The sequence below is a fragment of the Oryctolagus cuniculus genome, chromosome 2, assembly GCF_051225735.1.
Source record: "Oryctolagus cuniculus isolate XC-2025 breed Fujian yellow rabbit chromosome 2, ASM5122573v1, whole genome shotgun sequence".
Lineage (NCBI taxonomy): Eukaryota > Metazoa > Chordata > Mammalia > Lagomorpha > Leporidae > Oryctolagus > Oryctolagus cuniculus.
This window is the reverse complement of record NC_142868.1, coordinates 149,744,603-149,764,697: the sequence shown is the minus strand read 5'-3', so window position 1 is coordinate 149,764,697 and position 20,095 is coordinate 149,744,603. Positions and strand designations below refer to the sequence as shown.

At 41.1% G+C, this 20,095-nt stretch overlaps 1 protein-coding gene across 22 annotated transcripts in view; it reads left to right on the top strand.

Annotated features, from left to right (window-relative positions):
* Window positions 1-13,363: 13,363 nt before the first annotated feature.
* The window catches only part of VRK2 (VRK serine/threonine kinase 2), a 110,244-nt gene continuing 103,512 nt past the window's right edge, over window positions 13,364-20,095 (top strand). For 7 of the 22 annotated variants that reach the window (XR_016230338.1, XR_016230339.1, XM_008254373.5 and 4 more), the window contains exons 1-2: window positions 13,364-13,418; window positions 16,561-16,701. Coding sequence is in view for 14 of the 22 variants with exons in the window: in XM_008254373.5 (XP_008252595.1) it covers window positions 16,566-16,701 (136 nt within the window). In the remaining 8 variants the exon portion in view is untranslated. Of the gene's footprint in view, window positions 13,419-13,856; window positions 14,218-15,263; window positions 15,386-16,560; window positions 16,702-20,095 lie in introns of those variants that run through there. The other 15 variants (XR_016230340.1, XR_016230341.1, XM_008254375.5 and 12 more) reach the window with 9 other exon arrangements.

Below are 20,095 nucleotides of genomic sequence, written 5' to 3'. Positions count from 1 at the left end.
CTTAATTCTACAGAGCAATTTTCTTTTCAAAAGTTTGTTTAACAAATAAAATTCCCTCCCATTGGAGTTGTGGTGAGGAACAGGTAGAAAAGAAACTAGGCTCTTACTTTTGATTTATATGTGATGGGTTTTTCCCTAGGTATTTAGTTGTTCCATTCTAAAGAATTTCCTCAAACATTGTCCTAATCCACTTCAACTGCTATAACAAAATACTATAGAATGGGTAGCCTTATAAGCAGCAAAAATATATTTCTCAAATTAATTCAGTTCTGGAGCTTGGGAAGTCTAGGACCAAGGCACCAAGAAACTCGGTGTCTGACAAGAAATCCCTTTTTGGTTAGTAGAAGGCTGACCTTTCATTGCGTCCTCATATGGCAGAAGAGAGGAGGGAGCTGTCTGGAGTCTCTTTTCTAGGGGTACTAATCCCATTCATGAAGGCTTCACACTCCTGACCTTGTATCCCAAGGCCCCACCTGCAAATCCTGCAGGACAGTTCTCCAGGTGGCCTTGGGTTGACCCAGCTCCTCTCACCCCACCTTTATCAAGAATAACTGTAGAAGGTGCTGAGATGGCAGTGTCTGGAGATGAGGAGGAGCTGGTTGCTCAGCCTGGGCTCTGTTCTAATTGCCCCCCTCCAAGAACAAGATGTCCTTGGGCGCTTTAGCCCAGCACATCTTCTTACCCAGGACTATAAAACCCAAGACTAGATGCTTCCTGGAGTCCCTCAGCTGCGTGAAAGCCGAGTATGTGTAGTTTCGGCTCCATATACTGCAGCCAGGTTTCCTGGGCCTCGGGGGACGGGCTCACAGTGAAGCCTCATTTTCTGTGGTCCCTTGCTGCCTATGTGGAAGTAAGAAATCTGCTTCATGTGTCTTATGTGTGTGGGTGTTCTGTCTTACCAAACACAGATAAGCTGATAACCAGACCAGTAAACTGGAAATTTGCTTCATAGATACCATCACACTAGTTACATGAATTTGAGGGGGCACAAACATTTAATCTATAGCATATGTGTTCTGACATTTACATATTTGAAAATATTTCTGTTTTTGCTTGCATGCACAAGGATTACTTGACTCTGTTTAGAATTCTTAGTACCATCATTTTTTTTTTTTTTACAACTCTGAGCTTGATACAGACTTCCTTATTTTATTTAGTATCACAGAGAAGAATCTTTGGGGCATATCTAATTTTTCTGGTTAGTAAAGTTTTGCCCTGATATTTTATGGACGACTTTCCTTATCTATGAAGTTTGGTGTCTATCCCTTCTTTATAATTCTAAAAGAATTCTGTAAATGTATCTTCTAATGAATTTTTATTTTTTTCAGATGTAAAAAATTAGATTACTTGTATCTGGTTTATAATTTAGAATGATGTTATTTAACTCTTTTTGTTTGTTTTGAATTTTTTTTTTGTCCTGGAAGACTGTGGTAATCAGAATAATGGTCCCCCAAAATGTTCATGTTCTAATACCTGGAACCTGTGGATTTTTTACCTTACAAAACAGGAAGGATTTTACAGATGTGATTATGTTAAAGATTTTGAAATGGGAAGACTATCCTGGATTTATCTGGTTAGGCTCAATATAATCAATATGTATGTTTTAATTTTACCTAATTAATTAAAAGGCAGAGAGACAGAAACAGAGGCATACAGACTGAGGAAAAGGCTTCCATCCACTGGTTCTCTCCCCAGATGCTAGGGATAGGACAAGTCAAAGTCGGGCACTCAATCTGGGCCTCCTCCGTGAGTGGAAGGGACGTAAGTACTTTGGCTACCACCTTGTGCCTCCCAAGGTGTGCATTAGCAGAAAGCGGGAATCCAAAGTAGAGGTGAGACCACAATCTGGGTGCTGGAAAATGTGACACAGACATCCCAAGTGGCATAGAAGAAGGAGGTAGGAGGACCAGAAGAGGATGGGGCCATAAGTCAAGGAATACAGCCAGCTTCTAGAAGGTGAAATAAAGCAAGAAGTGGATTCTTCCTTAGATGCTCTAGAAGGAACCCAGCCCTACTGACATCTTGATTTTAGAATTTCTGTTCTCCAGAACTGTAAGAGACTTGATTTATACTGCTTAACCCACTGAGTTTGTGGTAATTTGTTAAAGAACAAAAGGGCCAGCGCCATGGCTCACTAGGCTAATCCTCCACCTTGGGGCGCCGGCACACAGGGTTCTAGTCCCGGTCGGGGCGCCAGATTCTGTCCCGGTTGCCCCTGTTCTAGGCCAGCTCTCTGCTGTGGCCAGGGAGTGCAGTGGAGGATGGCCCAGGTGCTTGGGCCCTGCACCCCATGGGAGACCAGGAGAAGCACCTGGTTCCTGGCTCCTGCCATCGGATCAGCGCGGTGCGCCGGCCGCAGCGTGGCAGCCATGGCGGCCATTGGAGGGTGAACCAACGGAAAAAGGAAGACCTTTCTCTCTGTCTCTCTCTCTCTCACTGTCCACTCTGCCTGTCAAAAAAAAAAAAAAAAAAAAAAAAGGAAATTACCTTATATTACCTTTAGTGTCTTAGATAAAAATAGCCATGTAATTTTTTATAAAATTTCTGAAATTATTTTATCTTTATTTCATTAAATTTATTTTTAAAAGAAGGCAGTTTTGATTTTTCAAAAATGCAGTCTACTTTATGAAATATTTCCTTAAATGTGATGCTTTTTGTCAGTTTGGTCATCCACAGAGGGTGGGCTATGTTTTATGGCCAATGGAAGTGGAGATGGTTTCTGTTAATCTGATATGATTTCCTACTAGAATCTATCTTGTCAATCAGGTGATGAATGAGTAAAGTGATAATAGAGTAATGTAACTCTGATGTCTTCCCAAATCTCAAGGTTTCTGAAATAACACTTTCCCCGAGCATACAAGTGATATAATTTAAGCTTCCATTCGATGTGGGTGCAGATAATCTAGTTGCTTACCAAGTAATTTCCGAGAATGTTAGGTAAGTGATTATAAATTTTAATAACTACTCGCTACTTCTCACTGTAACTCATTCTCTATGCAGTAGTTAGAGTAATCTTAAAATGTAGATGGGTAGTATCACATCATTTCCATCTTTAACCAAGAATGGCTATTCATTTCACTTAGTAAAAAGACAAAAATTTTTAAACTCACAAATTTCAGCATCATCAGCCCTCTGTTTACCTTTCCAGACCATCTACTACTGTCTTCTCTCACCATTATTATTTGTGTGGGCCTTAAGTAGACTTAATTCCTTCCATCTCAGGACTGTTGCATAGGTCATTTCCTCCATGAACCGTTTGTCTTTCTTTTCCACCTTCTGCCTCCTAACAACTGTTAATCCTTCAGGTATCATTTTAAATATTATTCCCTCAAAGATTTCCCATGACCTTGCCTTCAAATAGAAATTAATTCCTCCTGTTGCAGATACTCTGTGCTGATTTCTGTCCATTTCATCTCACTTGTTCCATTACTTTGATTTATCTTGGCCTTAGCGCCGGAGCGCCTTTTCTCATCTTTGCCTCTCACCTCAGGGCAGTACTAAAGGAAGGCTGACACCAGGTTGCAGGTGCTTCCTTGAACTTCACTTATTCATTCAAAGTGTGCATTGAACACACTAGTTACTAATTACATACACTAGTTACTGCTACAAATGCTTGGTAGTTTTCTCAGCATGGGAAGCAAGCTTCAGTGGGTCCAGCTCATTGCTCATTGCAGTGTGCATTGTATGGTTCAAATATTTTGGTCAGTATGATTGTACTCCAGAAGATGCCATAGCTTAGTTTTACAGTTAGCCCTAATGAGTATAATTTCAAGGGTGGTGGTACTAATTGGTTATTATTTTAAATACTGCAATATGGGTATATTGCTCTTCTAAAAGATATTTGACATTGGTACTCCCTTCCTACTTCAACACTATTCTGCCTGTCCCACTTTTAATGGATATGCCTCAAGGTTTCTTGCATATGGCCAATATTCATCTTTCCTTTTTGTTGCTGATGTAGAGGTTTTTTTCTTCAGCTCCCTTAAGCATATTATATTGGACACTCTAATGGGAATTGGAGAGCAGAAATGTAAAAATTTCTCTTATCAATATATTATTCTGATGTTTTCACTGATTTCTTCACCAGACTATATGATTTTTATTTTATACCTTGTCTGTTTTCTGATTATCAGTTTATTTTTGTTATGTGTAGGAACTATACCCCAGGAAATTAGGTATATTACAAACTCAAGAGTATCTGTATAGCATGAACTATCCTGATATAGATTGTACAGATAGCCTCTTTGGTAACATTTCCATTTCATAGCTGATTGGGTACCCTTGTGAAATGAATCAGCACTGTCATGAATATTTCACACTGTTGACTCACTCCGATATATTGGCATTAGAATGTTCATCACTGTTGTAAAATCAATTCAGCATTGCCAACTTCACTTCTAGGGAATGGGATTTTTGTAGCTTTCTTCTCCATCACTTGGAAGAAGAGAAGAGAAGAGAAAAAGCTCCACTGAGTGTGAAAGAGCACTAGAATAATTCTTCAGTTTTACAAGAGAATTCAAGTAGCATCAGATGAAACTCAACCGTATGTGTGAAAATATTAAAGGCTAAATAGAGGTAATATCCAGGTATAAAATGAAGTTACTGTGTAAAAGACATTGTCCTCAAGATTGAGTTATTCTTTTGAATTCAATCACTGGAGAATGTTCTTACATGGAAGAATTGCCATGAATGGTTATGGTTGATGCCCATCAGGGACGTCAAAAGAGTGGCTGATAAACATCCTGTTAAACACCCTTAAATAAGAGTAATTTTTAATTCTTATATGTCTGAGGCAGTTAAATAATGCATGGTCTTTCCAAAAATGTGAGCTATACAATATATCACTAATTTTATCCATTGCTTCTTGAAGGGGTCCTAATTATATTCATTTTTTTCTAAAATAATATAGTTGGTAAACAAGAAGTAGAATATGAACAATATTATATTTCCTTTTCTACCAAGGGAAAATATTTGTTATACCAATGGTGAAAAAATATATATTTATATAATCCTTTACCAGGGGTAGGGAACTTCTAGCCTACAGGCTTCATGAAGCTCACAAAATCATTTTGTCTGGTCCTGCCAAAGCAGATGCAGATGAGACTTGAAAGTCAATAAATCGGGGCTGGTGCTGTGGCTCAGCGGATTAACGTCCTGGCCTGAAGCTCCGGCATCCCATATGGGACACCAGTTCTAGTCCCGGCTGCTCCTCTTCCAGTCCAGCTCTCTGCTATGGCCTGAGAAAGCAGTGGAAGATGGCCCAAGTCCTTGGGCCCCTGAACCTATGTGGAAGACCCAGAAGAAGTTCCTGGCTTGTGGCTTCAGATCGGCGCAGCTCCGGCTGTTGTGGCCAACTGGGGAGTGAATCAATGGATAGAAGACCTCTTTCTCTCTGCCTCTCCTCTCTGTGTAACTCTGACTTTCAAATAAATACATAAATCTTAAAAAAAAAAAGAAAGTCAATAAATCTATAGCAGGCTAACTTTTAAGCTGATAACTTTGCATGGCCTGCAAGTGATGCTATAAATATCCAAATGACCCTTGTTAGAATGAAGGTTCCCCACACCAGCAACTATAAATATCTACATTCTATGTGGTATTAAATTATCTTCTGTTAGAATCTTTAAAAAATGTGGTGAAGAGGATGTAGTCATATCATTTAATTCATTTTACAGAGAAATGAATGAATTTTTCTCTACAGTAGTTAAGTAAAGCACTTCAGAGATCTAAAACAAAATATTAATCTACTTCTATCCTTTTTATTCTACATTTGAGATAACCCAATGTGATCAGCATGGTTTATACTTTCCATGATGTTTTCTCTGTTCATACAAATTAAGTTAACATAAATATATATTTATAGAAAGAGTATGTGAAACTATCCATGACAGTACCAAAAAAGAATTAAATATATAATTACAATAATTAAAACACAATAGTAGGAGCTAAATAGAACTTTCACATACATATCATTCTATATATGGCTATTCTACAAAAGCAATTAGTGTTAGCCTCCTGCTGCAGTTTCCAGTGACTCTCCATTGTCTATAGTAGTGGTGTCCAACAGGACTTCCTATAATGATGAAAACTGTCTGCAATGTACCTGCAGCTGACTACTGACTGAGCACTTGACATATGACTCATGAGACTGGGGTACTTCATTTTCAATTTGCTTAATTTTAATTAATTTAAATGTACTAGGTTACAGGTGGTTAGTGACTACTGTACTAGACAGCAAATGTCTACAATGTCAAAGCCAAACTCTTTATCAAGAACATATCATATTTTGAAATTTTAGCTCACACCACCTGAGTTCAAGGTCTATAGCACCTAAGAATATACTCTGAAAGACCTTGTTAGAATCTGTTTATGTTCTCTGTGTATGTGGCAGTTGGCTTAGGAGGGGACTGAAATAGTGTTTGACTCTTGTTCTATAAACATTTGCACATGTACAAAAGAAAACTTAAAAAAGTTATTTACAGAAGACAGACAAATTTCCCCATTTTTGTAAGTGTATTGTAAAGGGTGTTTGCCAATACCAATACCTCCCAACTCATATTTGAGGGACTGTTTACTATGTGAGTGTCTTTACCGCTGTCTCCTCATGTAAACCTTATAATATTCTTGTAAAATGTACTTGTGTCTTTTGCTAATGAAGAAACTATCTTCAGAAAGGGATAAAATATCTAAAAAGGGACAAGACTATGGGTAAAAACCCGATATTTCTAAGTATAAATACCGAATGGACAAATGACAAATTGCTGAATATCCCTTGTAATCAGGAAGATGAAGATTAAAATAGCACAATCATTTCTATATTATCTGTAAAATGTAGAAGACTGACCAAAAAGTGTATGTTTGATTGCCTGTTACATGCCAAAGGGGAGAATTAGAATATGACACCTCAACATGTGCCATTTTTGCATAAGGGTTATTTTGAACTGAAAACAAGTGTGAAATGGCAGAAACAAAACAAACTCTTTGACCTCCCTCTTTCTGCCTAAAAGCAAAACATGGATTTCTCTGTGTAAAGGTAGTATAAATTTCTATTAGTAAAGTTGTTTCCCTCTCTACTGAAGGAATCTTATTCTAATTTGAGAATGACTCTTACCTGTGTCTCAAACCTTAGAAAACAACTCTTACCTACCACACATTTCCTATTCACTTCTCCACAATTTATTGTCCCTAGGAACCCCAACCCTCACCCTTTTCTTTTGTCTAGCACCTTCACCATAATTTTTCAGCCTTTGTTAAAATGGTATGTAAGTACCAAAATCTAGCTGATTCTTTGGATTTTCACTTCTCTGTGAAACCCTGTACACACAAAAAAGTGACTTACTTCAATAAAGGGACACACACCTTGTCTTTTGTCAGTTTAATTTAAGGCCTCAGTCTCAGCACCTTTGGTCCTGCTGAATGAAATACAACATAAAAATTCCTGCTTTCTTAGTAATTTAGAATGCAATTGAAAATAATGAAACATTCATATAAACAAAAATGGTCACATTATTATATATCTACACCACAGAGTACTAGAATACATTTTTTAAAACTGGTTTAAAAAATTATGTCTTGGTGTAGGTTGGGGAAGCCAAGCTATTGACAACTGATGAAAATCAAGCCACATAACAGCAAGAAAAGTATCCCATTTTTGTAAAAGTAAAACAAATTTTTTAAAGCTACTACATAACCTTTGTAGTCCCAGCAAGTTTGCACCCTCATTCTGAAAAGAGCCTTAGCATAGGATCATATTCCAAGAAATAACTCTCCTGCAGCCAAAGATAATTGAAAGCAATATGCATCCTTATTGCACTTCCCTGGAACATTGCCAAAAGGGGAAATGCACTCAACTCTTAAAAATGCTCTTTTTAAATGCCTTTCAGTCTCAGAGCAGCTACAAGTCTCTCCTAAAGCCAAAAGGATTGAACTCTTGTGTTTTTCACTTCTCCTTTGGCCTTCTTGATTTATTATTTTCTCTGCCTAGTTGTTTCCTTCTAGTCCAACATAAATTCCCTGGCCCCCAGAGATTCTTCCTCTTTTTTCCCTAACTTATTACTTCTAGATACATATTAAAGGCTCATGATTTGATGACTAATTGTTTCGGGGTAGGAGGGAATGCTACAGAAGAGGGAAAATACTCTTAGGATACTGTTAGTCGAAAAATGCAGAATAAAGATATTACATACCCACAGTATGGGTGTTAGGTAGGAAAGCACGCATTAGTCTATGTGTATGAGAGGGGCTGAAGAACAAAAATGAAAATTTTGTTCAGCTGAATTAGGGAAGAAATGTAGCAAGAAGCCTGGGAAGTAAAGCAGCTGTTGCACCTCAGAAGTCTTGCCCACGTCCAGTAACCTTGTTGGGTATGAGGCAGCTTAGGGGAATCTTCCCCGCTGTACGTCAGGGGAGCTATTAGGTCCAGTCATGCTGTGCTGATAAAGTCCTGGGAGGAATTTCCCGGATTCCGCACCTGGGAAGCATCTCTGTGCAGCAACATCCAGAAAGAGGGAGCAGGGAGGATAAATGGTAGACCCACACCCACACCTGTTAAATCTCCATTCTAAAGCAGACTGGGCTCTCCGTTCTCTCCTGAGAGGCGTGCCTGGTCTGACAAGAATATTCTCTTCCTTAGACTTTACCACCTTGCTTACTGCTGCTCTCTGTCCCATATAGGAAATTCTTTTCTTGCGTGAAGACAAGGACCTCTGATCCAGCCTTATTGGGTAACAGTTCCATAGCAGTAGAGAGAAAACAGCAGAGCACATCAAACTAAGTTGTTGGGAAGGGCTAGGAATAATTGGGAAATAGATAGATGGTCCTTTTTAGGGTGCTTAGAGGAAGGTTTTGCAAGTGCTGCAAAGGAAAGCCTAAAAGCAAGGTGAATGTGACATGGGAAAGCTGCTTTCTTCCCTATCCTCCGAATACATCATTGACCCTCTTCTTAATGAACTTCCAGCTTCTGTTTTAAAATTATTCAGGAGAGCTCCTACCTCTTCCTCCTTTTCCAACTCCTTCTTTTGACTATTGCAGGCATGTTAGGTGGGGAGAAAGATGATCTAAATCAAAATATCATCTCATTATGAACTTTTTTGGTGCTTATATTTGAAAAATTGACAGGGTAAGAGTCACACTGCTTTTGCCAAATCAAATATTAGGTTTTACCACATTCAGATGTGTGAGGGTTAACTTGATCCAAATGTATATCCAAATTGTGTGGCACTAAATGGTTAGGTTTTCTGAATTAATGCACCTGAAAAAGATTTTACTGCGTTTCTTGACATCCTGACAGAGGACATTTAAGTTGGCTTTTATATCCTTGTCCTTCATGTATATGGATAATCAAGCATTAACTCTCAATTAGATGATTAAATGAACGTTTTGGTCTCAATGTAAAGAATGCAACAGACACCTATTTATTCTGATCACATGTCTGATAGGCTTGGGTTCCATTTGCGTGAATTTCTGTTATTTTCAGATTTTCTATGTCAATAACTGCTTAGCTCTCCAGGGATTGTGAGATTATGAGTGTGAATGGCCTCCTGGATTTTATAAAACAAAAACTAGCTCCTCCTTGGCAGACAAAACATTTCCATTGAAGTGATCTCCTTTTCCCACATTAAATCAAAAGATTGGATTTTTCTAAATGTTTGTCTATGCAACATCTTTAACATTTTAATTGATTCGAAATGATCTTGGCCTTGTAAAGTATGCTCACTCAGTGGTTAGGTTTTTCTTTTTCTTTTGAACCAGTGTAAGCATTTTATAGCACCTGGTTCTTTGAAAAGCAGAGAACCCATGTACCTACAAGTTGGCACACAGCCAGGAAAGTCCTTTGTGGAGTGTGTGTTTGTGGTGAATCATTCATTGCCTGTAAGATCTATCAAAATAGCTTTGTTTGAAAACCTTGTTTTCCCTATTTTTTCTGATGACTCAGACTTCAGTGCTTTCATGTCTAAATTCTCTTTGCTTTCTTGTTTCTCATCGTGTTCATTCAGAAGATGTTCTTTCACTAGTTCCAAAATTTGTATTTCTATATTCTGTCAGTTTTCATCTTGAAACATACACACAGCAATATGCTCTGAATCATAAAATTCTGCATTAAATTCCAACACTTAAAGAAAACCAACACATATTCTCAATATAGGTTTACCTGCATTGCTGTTCTCATTTTCATTTAATATTGATGTATTAACATTTAAAGTCCATTGAACTTTTTAAAGTTTGAATTTTTATTTTAGGAAGCTTTTGGCTGCAAGAAACCTAAAAACTGATGCTAACTGGCTTATAATATAAGCACATATAACACCTCATGGATGAATATGAAAAGTATGATGGTCAAAGGATTAGTTAAATTAGTATGTTAATAATCATGTCAAGGATTTAGGTTCTTCCCACATTTCTCATCTGTCATTCTTTTAAATCCATTTTGAAGCATAATTTTTGTATAATAAAATTAATTTTAAGTGTACAATTAGAGGGGTTTTGACAAATGTGTAATCATATAATCATTACTATAATCAAGAAACTGAAAATTTCCGACATTCCAAAAAGTTTCATTGGTCCCTTTTCAGTCACTCCCATCTCAACCCAATCCCTGACAATTTCAAATAAAATGGAATCGTATAAGATGTACTCTTTTGTATCTTCCTTCTTTCACTTAGTGTCATGCTTTGGTAATTCAGTGAGGTTCTTTCTTATATCTGTAGTTCGCTCTTTTTATTGGTAATATCCCATTATGTAAGAGGCATGTTATAATTTGCTTATCCATTCACCAGTTTTTGGCTATTATGTAGGAGGCTGCTATAAACATTTATATACAGGTCTTTGTGCAGATACATTTTACATTTATCTTGGGTAAATACCCATGAGCACTCATGGTGGGTCATTCATACATTCATGGTGGGTTATTATACACTTAGTATTATAAGAAACTGCCTGTTTTCCCAAGTGGCTGTACCATAATGTGCCATGAGAGAGTTCTAGTTGGTCTACATCCTTATCAATGCTTGGTAACTTAACAATTTTTTTTGAAGAGCAAAATTTTTTCACTTTAATGAGTGTATCAATTTTTCCCTAGGTTGAAGAGTGGCCCAGGCCAAAGGAAAGGTGGAAAAGTCCTGAGAAGAGCAGGGAGGCCACTTGGTTAGATGTAGTAATACTAGGAAACATTTACAACAGGTAGAGTATTGTAAGTAAGTTGTTCTCAACCGGGGACGATTCTGGCAAACTTTTCTAAGTTCTCCTGATATTTCAGTTGTAATAACGTGGTGGAGGGCAAGGGGAGGGATAGAAAGAAGTGTTAGACATATTGGGGAGGCCAAGGAGTTTGTTCATTACTATCCTATAGTGCACAGAACAGCCTACCGCTTGACCTTCCTCTTCCTGCTCCCCCTACCCCAGCCAGGAATTTCCTGGCCTGAATGTCAATGCAGAAATGCTTCTGCAAGTCAAGATAAAGGCTTACTATAGCTGAGTAAATTAGAATGACACCAAAGTGTCCTGAGCTTGGGAATTACTGAATGCAAGCTTTAAAAAGATCACTTGGCTGTTTGTTAGGAATAGACCCAAAGGGTAGAAGAGTAGAAAGTAGGGGTACCATTTAGGAGGGTGTACACCTATCCAGAAAGAGAATGTGGTATGGAACAGAATGATTCCAATACAGGTGGCAGGTGGTGGATTCTGGATAGATTTTCAAGGATGAACTAAAAGGATTTATTGCCACACTGGGTAAGTGCACTGTGACAGAGGGGAGCCAAGCAGCAGCAGTGTGTTGTGGCAGGGACTGGAGCCACATCCTACCCAAGAGAGTGACTTGGAGAAGAGATGGGAATCTGAGCAAATTTGGGATGGGAGAAATATTACCTCATATGGTATCAGAGTAGGCAACCAGACACCTGTTACATTTATAATTTAGAGAAATAAGGAAATGTTGGATTAGTGAATGACTACTACACAGGCCACAATTACTCAATTCTGATTTAAATTTCTTTGAAGGTACTTTCACAGCCACCTTACTGGATTTTTTTTAAAGGTTTATTTATTTATTTGAAAGTCAGAGTTACACAGAAGGAGGCAGAGGCAGAGGGGGAGAGAGAGAGAAAGAGAGAGAGAGAGAGAGAGAGAATGAGAATATCTTCCATCTATTGGTTCACTCCCCAAATGGCTGCAACGCTGGACCTGGGCCCATCCAAAGCCAAAAGCTATGAGCCAGGACCTTGCTTCCGGGCTCCCACGTGGATGCAGAGGCCTAAGCACTTGTGCCAATTTCCACTGCTTTCCCAGGTACATTGGCATGGAGCTTGATCCAAAGAGGTGCAGCCAGGACTCCAACTGGCACCCTTATGGGATGCCTGCATGCTGCAGGCAGTGGCTTTATCCACTACTCCAGGGTACTGGCCAGTGCTGGGTATTTTTTACAAAAATGTTTTCTCATGCCAGCTTTCATTCTGGTGACAGATTGATAGATACAGGAAGTCTCAATTCTTATTTATTTATTTATTATTTATTTTTTCCCAAAGAAACCTTTTATCTAAGGAATACAAGCTTCATGCATTTCACAAGTACATCTTAAGGAACATACCCACCCTCCCACCCCACCTCCTCCTTCTCCCTCTCCCTCTCCCATTCCCAGTCCCATCAATTCTTTCTGTCAAGATTGTTAAAGGGCTCCCTTTTTCCTTGCAAAATTTGCATTCTGAGCAATCATTGTTCCTATGGAGAATGTCGATGTGTCAATAATTGTTTTCTGAGCATTTTTCTACTCGAAAATATTTTAAGTTCACTATGTGTGATGTGTTTGAAACTACTTTCTCTCAGTTCATTGTTTTAATAACCTTACAACCTCATCCTAGGGTTATTTCCCTTTGGACAAAAACGTGAACTTCAGTAATTAGGGCTAGTTAAGATTACTCAGCTAGTAAATGGCAGGAGTAGGACCTGGGCCACTCCTGAGGCCTCAGTGTACCGGACTAGCTGCTACTCGGTACTCCTGTCACGGTCCAAGAGATCTGAAAACCCCAACTCCACAAATGCACGTCGTGGAACATCCACCCTAGACCAATCTGAGGCTCATCCTCCAGACTTCCGGCCCAGCTGCGTGGCGACGACACAGTCCGCGTTCCGGATTCAGCCTCGCCACTCCCTGGGCGTCTCCAGGGCGTGCACCTGGCACTGGAAGGAAACTGGCAGCTGCAGCCAAGCCCGAGGCCCCGTGGGCTGTAGGGGGCGTCTCGCCCCAGAAACAGGCGGCGCCGGAGCCGCCGGCCCGCCCGGAGAAAAGCGCGCTCGCCCCTTCCGAGGGCCGGCTCCGGAGCAAGGCCCGCCTCCCCGCGGGATTGGAGGCCCCTGGGCCCCGCCTAGCCCCAGGAGACCGACGGGAGGCGGTGTGCGCGGCCGGGCGGCTGAGATACGGAGGTCCGGTCAGTGTTGTCTCGCTCGCTTGGCCGGAGGTCGGGGGTTGCGTCCGGCACGTGGCGCGCCCCGCGCTCTGTCTGCGGGGGCCGGCGCCGCGCCCGAGGCCTGGGGGTGGGGTGCGCGGCCGCCGTCGGAGCGGAACGCCGGGGCCTGCGGGCGGCGTCCCAGGCCCGGGCCGGGCGGGGTCGCTGCCTTCGCGGGTTTGTTCCTGACTTTTTCCTAGTTCTAAGTGAGAACCAGCACCCCCTTCCACTCGTGGTTGCTGAAAGCGGGGTCGGTGGAGTCCGGCGAAAGAAAGTTTCTTGGAAATCGGGCAGCAGGCGGCGGGCCCCCGGCCTTCGCTGCTGGGGTCTCGGAGGAGTAGGATACCCGGCGGCCGGGCCGTGCCCTCTCCTAGGCCTGCCCGGAGCCCCGCCCTGACTCGTGGTTGGGCCCAGGGTCCCGGTTTGTCCCGGAAGCTCGCGTTGGGCGCATCGTGGACACCGCTCCGAGAGAGCAGGCCCCGCTGTCCCCCGGGGCGTGCCTGTCGTGGTCAGGGTCTCCTTTCAGGTCTCAAGCCCGCAGGCCACCGCCTTGACCCAAAACGTTGTTGAGAGTTTGTGCCCTAGTCAGTAGTTGCTCTTCCAAGGTTTTTCAGCCAGCATCCGCGTATATGCTGGCTCTAAGGGGGAGCTCCTCGTGACGGACTGCAGGTACGGGGCCCTCCGTGATCTTGGCGCCCAGCCCCAATCGCAGGCCTCCCTTGGGTCCGGAATCTGGGGCAGCCAGGTGTTCCCGCGCTCTCCCTCCTCATACTGCTGCCAGGTGAGGACAGCGAGCGCTGACTTTGGCAGTGAAGGGGTGCAGCCCTTAAAAGGGAACAGATACTTGGTCAAATCGAAAGTGGGAAGATGGTGTGGAGAAAACTTTCATGTGTAGTCGTATATATTTATAATGAACTTTCGTATCAAATACTCTCAACAGTTAAACTTGTGTAGGAATACTTAGAAGATCGCAGTTACCCTCACATTTAAATTAGCTTCAGGTGTCAAGAGGGTATGTGGAGCTGTGTAGCAGCTGGATTCTAGGCACTGGGAGGGAAGCTGGGCGTGGGGGGCCGGGGCTGTTGCGAAAACAGTGCTCCGCATCTGTAGCTAAAGTGGAAACATCCCCATTGCTTCCTGAAGTTTATCCAGTCTCCTCCCTGGGAGATTGTTTGACTTGTAACAGTAACAAATCTGACAAGCAGGACCTGTAAATAACTCTCTTTGCCGTCTGGTCTGGGCTATTAAGCCACTGCCATTTTGAAAACCTTGGAGCACATTTTCTTTTACTTTTAAAAAGATTTCTTTATTTGAAATGCAGGTAGAGAGGGAGAGATGTTCCATCCGCTGGGTCAGTCCTCAAGTGGCCGTATTGGCCAGGACCGAGCCAGGAATTTCATACTGGTCTTCCAAGTGGGTGGCAGGGGGGAAGGTACCCACCAGTCTCCAATGCTTTGCCCAGGCTGTTAGCAGGGAGCTGCTTGAAAATAAATAGAGCAGCCAGGACTTGAACCCATGTCCATGCGGGATGCCAGCGTTGCAGGCAGCAGCTTTACTGGCTCACTTGGGCCACATTGTCAAGGTTGCTTGAATTTTGTGCTTCCCAGATCGCAATCCTAATAGATCCCAAATAAATGTACTTTATCCTCAATTAGGTTAATTTTTTTTTTTTGAAGATTTGGTTAGTTGAATGGAAGAGTTAGAGGGAGAGACACACTGGTTCACTCCCCAAATGGCCACAGTGCCAGGAGCCTGGAAGTCCATCTGGGTTCCCCTCGTGGGTGGCAGGGGCTCAAGTACTTGGACTGTCTTCTGCTACTCTCCCAGGTGCATTAACAGTGTGGTGGATTGAAAGTGGAGCAGCTTGGACTCGAACCTGTACTCATATGGGATGCTGGGATCACAGCTGATGGCTTAACCCAGGATTAACCTGCTGTGCCCCCAGTAAGGTTGATTTTTGGTCCAACAGGTTAATATTTTTTCCTAAGAAATTATGTCTTTTAGCTCTAAGTATCCCCTTGTAAAATTCACTAACATGTGTGTGATTAGAATTACTTGACTGAAGTTGTAGGGCTGGACTCTAAAGATGATGCTTTTGCTGCTGGCAGTGCAGCACTGACTCTGAAGTGGAGCTCTTTTCACCTTAATGAGGGTGGGGAGGAAGAGCAGGTGATCCTGAAACCACCCAGGGGCTTTATCTGCTAAATGGTATATCCATGAAAATCCCTTGCTCCTTGAATTAAACCTGAATACCTGCCTCTGTATACCACTGCTGTATTCCTCTCTGAGTGCACACCTTCTCTAACAGCATTCTCGGGGAAAGGAGTGTTTGTATGTATATGACATTTTCTTCTTGTCATTTGAAATTAACTGTTTCTTAAGGTGTGTTCTGCATTGTTGATATGCATTCTAGACTTTCCTAAATGCAGTTTTAAAATAAAAGCACCCTTTCCATTGGAGGGTGAACCAATGGCACAGGAAGACCTTTCTCTCTGTCTCTCTCTCTCACTGTCCACTCTGCCTGTCCAAAAGAAAAAATTATTTGAAAGGTTTTTTTTTTTTTTTTGGTGGTGATGGGGAGGCAAAGAGTGATCTTCCATGTGTTGGTTCCCATTAGTCCTCAAATAGCTGCAACAGCCAGAGCTGGACCAGGCCGGAGCCAGGAGCCAAGAGCTTCATCTTGGTGCAGGGGCCCCAGGACTTGGTCCATCATCCTCCATTTTTGCTTTCCCAGGCACATTAGCAAGGAGCCAGATTGGAAGTGGAGCAGTTGGGACTTGAACCAGCGCCCATATGGGACTGCCAGTGCTGCAAGTGGTGGCTTAACCTGCTGAGCTACAGCACCTAGGTCCCCTAAATGAATTTTTGAATTGTTGAATTAAATTCAACACATTTGGTTTTGTTTTTTTTAAGATCAGTACCTAGTAGACTTCACTCTTGTGCTGGATGTAATTTCTTATTTGAATTGTGTGTGGGATTTCCCAAACGGAATTGATTTCAGAATCCTTATTTCTAGGAACTTGGGGCTGTTTCCCATAGAAAACATTTTAGCAAATGTGTTTTGAACTTTAAAGAGTTTTTGTTTTTATTTTTAATCATCTTATCTCACCTCTTCTGCCAACAGAAGTGATGCCACCAAGGAGAAATGGAAAATATAAACTTCCAGTACCACTTCCAGAAGGAAAGGTTCTGGATGATACGGAAGGAAAACAGTGGGTGCTGGGCAAGATGATCGGCTCTGGAGGATTTGGATTGATATATTTAGGTAACGTATAAATAAGCACTCCCAGATAGTCTTATTTGTTTGATTATAACTGCGACTTCTTATTAAGATTTAAACATTAAAACTCCAGAGGCAGGCAGTTAGCCTAGTGGTTAAGGCACCTGCATCTCCTATTGAAGTACCTGGATTTGATTCTGTCTCGGTTCCTGATTCCGGCTTCTTGCTAAAGCACACCTTGGAACTCAGCAGTGACAGCTCAAGTAGTTGGATCCTTGCTACCCATGTCGGAGACTTGGATTGAGTTCTTGATTCACGGCTTCTCCAAGCCTCAGCCCTTGTGGGCATTTGAAGAGTAAACCTGAGGATAGGAGCTCTCTTTCTATCTGTATATCTCTGTCTCTCAAAAATACAAAAATATATTTTTTTGCAATCAGGAAATTAAACTCATAATATAGATTCATAAATTATATTAAAATTCATGAATGCACTTCATTTAGTAATATGAAGGTAATGTTTACAACATCAAGGTTCTAGACATGATGGACCCTTTCCTCGTCCATGTTTTTCTGAATGACTTAGAGGCCTTCTCAGAGTGTAATTATACAATCTGCCAGACAAAATGCTAATGTTCTTTTTTCTCCAGAGAGCTTGTTTTCCTGGACACATGCTTTTACTGCTCAGAAACAACAACCATATAAATACAAACACTTTCTGTTTGTGAATCTTAATCATTAATATGATAATAAAAGGGTCTAATCATTTCTTAACTGAACTCCTCTGGAGAATTAGCTTTAATAACTCAAGGCATCTATTGTGTGGAATGAATTAAACTTGTCTGTGCATCTATGGGTGTACTAGTTATGTGCTGTCCTTGGGATAATTGAGAAAATGGACTCGCATGATATATTCAGTGTTTGGCATAGCGAGAAACTCTGGGAATGCTTTGATATTGCATTTCAAATTTAAAAATTATGCTGAATTAAAACAGTTGATTCAGGGTTATAAATGGTAGGATGAAGATGAGATATACATTAAAAGACTTGATTTGATGAATAAAATAAAATAAATATTACTGAATAAGGAAAAACTACTCTTAAATATAACATCTCCTGAATGTACTGACTCACATCTGCTTTTATAGGAGTTTGAGTTGATGAAAGACCTTTGAGGAAATCTGGGTTTCTTCATAAATTTCAAAACAGACATGCTTCATGATTCATGAAAGGTTAAAGTCCCTGGGCTAGTGCTGTGGTATCGTAGGCTAAGCCTCCGCCTGTAGCACCAGCATCCCATTTGGGTGCTGGTTCGAGTCCTAGCTGCTCCACTTCTGATCCAGCTCCCTGCTAATGGCCTGGGAAAGCAGTTGAGGATGGCTCAACTTCTTGGGCCCCTGCACCCACATGGGAGACCCAAAGGAAGCTTCTGGCTTTGGATTGGCCCAACTCTGGCCATTGTGGCCATCTGGGGAGTTAACCAGTGGATGGAAGACCTCTCTGTCTCTCCTTCTGTCTGTAACTCTGCCTTTCAAATAAAATTTTTTTTAAAGATAAAAATCCCCTTCTGATAACATAATTATAGTTTTGAGTGAATGAAATTTGGTCAATAAACAACTTAATAGTTACCTCCATGTCTAATAGAGTTGGAAACAGGGTCAACATACAGCAGGGCTAAGAGACAACCTCCTCAATGAAAGGGTTTGAACTTGCTTGAAAAATGCTATGATGTGCTAGACTGAGTGACATAGATAGCAGTATTCAGTAGAAATATAATGCAAGCTACATTAAAAAATGATAAACAAGTAAAGTTTATTTTAATATATCCTTAAATCTGAAATACTCAAGGAAATTTCAACAATGTTGTCAATCTTAAAATGACGTATTCTACTTTTAGTGAAAGTCTTCAAAATCCAGGATGTGTGTAGTCTCACAGCCTCATTAGCCACTTGAGGTAAGTAGCTAGTGGCCATAATTTAAGGCAGTGTAAAGACCATGCAAGCATCTGCTGTGTATGGATGGTAGAATTGCCTGTACGGTGTGCTTTTGAGACTTGGAATTAGCGAATTCTCTTTTGTAACAAAGAGTTAAAGACTCTAGTATACAGTCTTGACTCAAAGTCAGACACAGAATCAATAAATCATTTCTGATGTAGCCTTGGGTACCACAGCTTATTATCACTTATTTTAAAAAATATTTATTTATTTGAAAGAGTTACAGGAAAAGAGGCAGACTGAGAGAGTTCTTCCATTAGCTGGTTCACTCCCCAGATGGCCACGATGACCAGCACTGGCCCAGGTTGAAGCTGGGAGCCAGGAGCTTCATCTGGGTCTCCCACATGGGTGGCAGAGGCCCAAGCACTTGGCCATCTTCTGGTGCTGTCCAGGCCACTAGCAGGTAGCTGGGTTGAAAGTGGAGCGGCCAGGACATGAACCAGTGCCCATATGGGATGACGGTGTTGCAGTGGCTTTTCCTGTTACCCTGGAATGCCAGCCCCTATTACCACTTATGCTTCGTGTTTACTATTTGAATTATTTGAGTAATTTCAAAGAATTAGAGAAAAGCTATATCGTGTGAAAATTAGCAAGGGCACTCCATTGGGAAAGACAGTAAAGAAATGTTCGGCTATTTAGAGAAGAGAGGTGCTATGTGTTCCAGATCTCATTGTTCCATCAAAAGGTTTGTTAATCATTGGTTAGGTTAATATTATTAAAGTTAATTTTTATTTATTGTTTTCAAAGCTGTATAACCAAATCCACATGAAATTACATGATCTTTTCACACTTCAGCGTGGTTCTTGTTACTTTCTGTATATAAATGAAGAAGCAGTTAAATTCAGGTTTTCCTTAAAACCTCTGTGTCCGGCTCCATTCTTTTCAGGTATTATCCTCTCTGGATGCGCTGTTTCGGCAGATACTTTATCAGCAGTTGTTGCCTAAGGCTCAGAAGAAACTAGCTGCTCTCATTGTGCATGTACAACTGAACTCTAGCTCTGAGATCAATAGCCAAGGCCTTTCAGTAATCCGCAGCTTACAGTCAAGGGGAAGGGGCAGTGAAGTTTGGAATTTACTCTTGACATGGAGAAATAATGTGCCTGTAGCATTCACAGAAACAGTTACAGGAGGAAAAAGGAAAGTCTGAATATAAGAACAAAGTCAAGGTTCTTTCTTTGTGTATGAAAAGGGTTGGGAGTTGGGGGTAGAGTAGAAGAAAGGCAACTGGTTGAGGGGGTGGGAGAAATTGCTGTCATTTTACCGTCAAATAAGTGAAGACGTTTCTAAAACTCCAGGGAAGGAGAAAGAACTGAGGATGTGAATTGTTCTTTAATGCTAAGTATAACATAGAACCAAGTGAAGTAAGGGAGAATTGCATCAATAAGAGCAGGGATTTTGGTAGAAGGCAAAATCTGATCCAAAGCCTATCCTGACTAAACTACTTAGCAA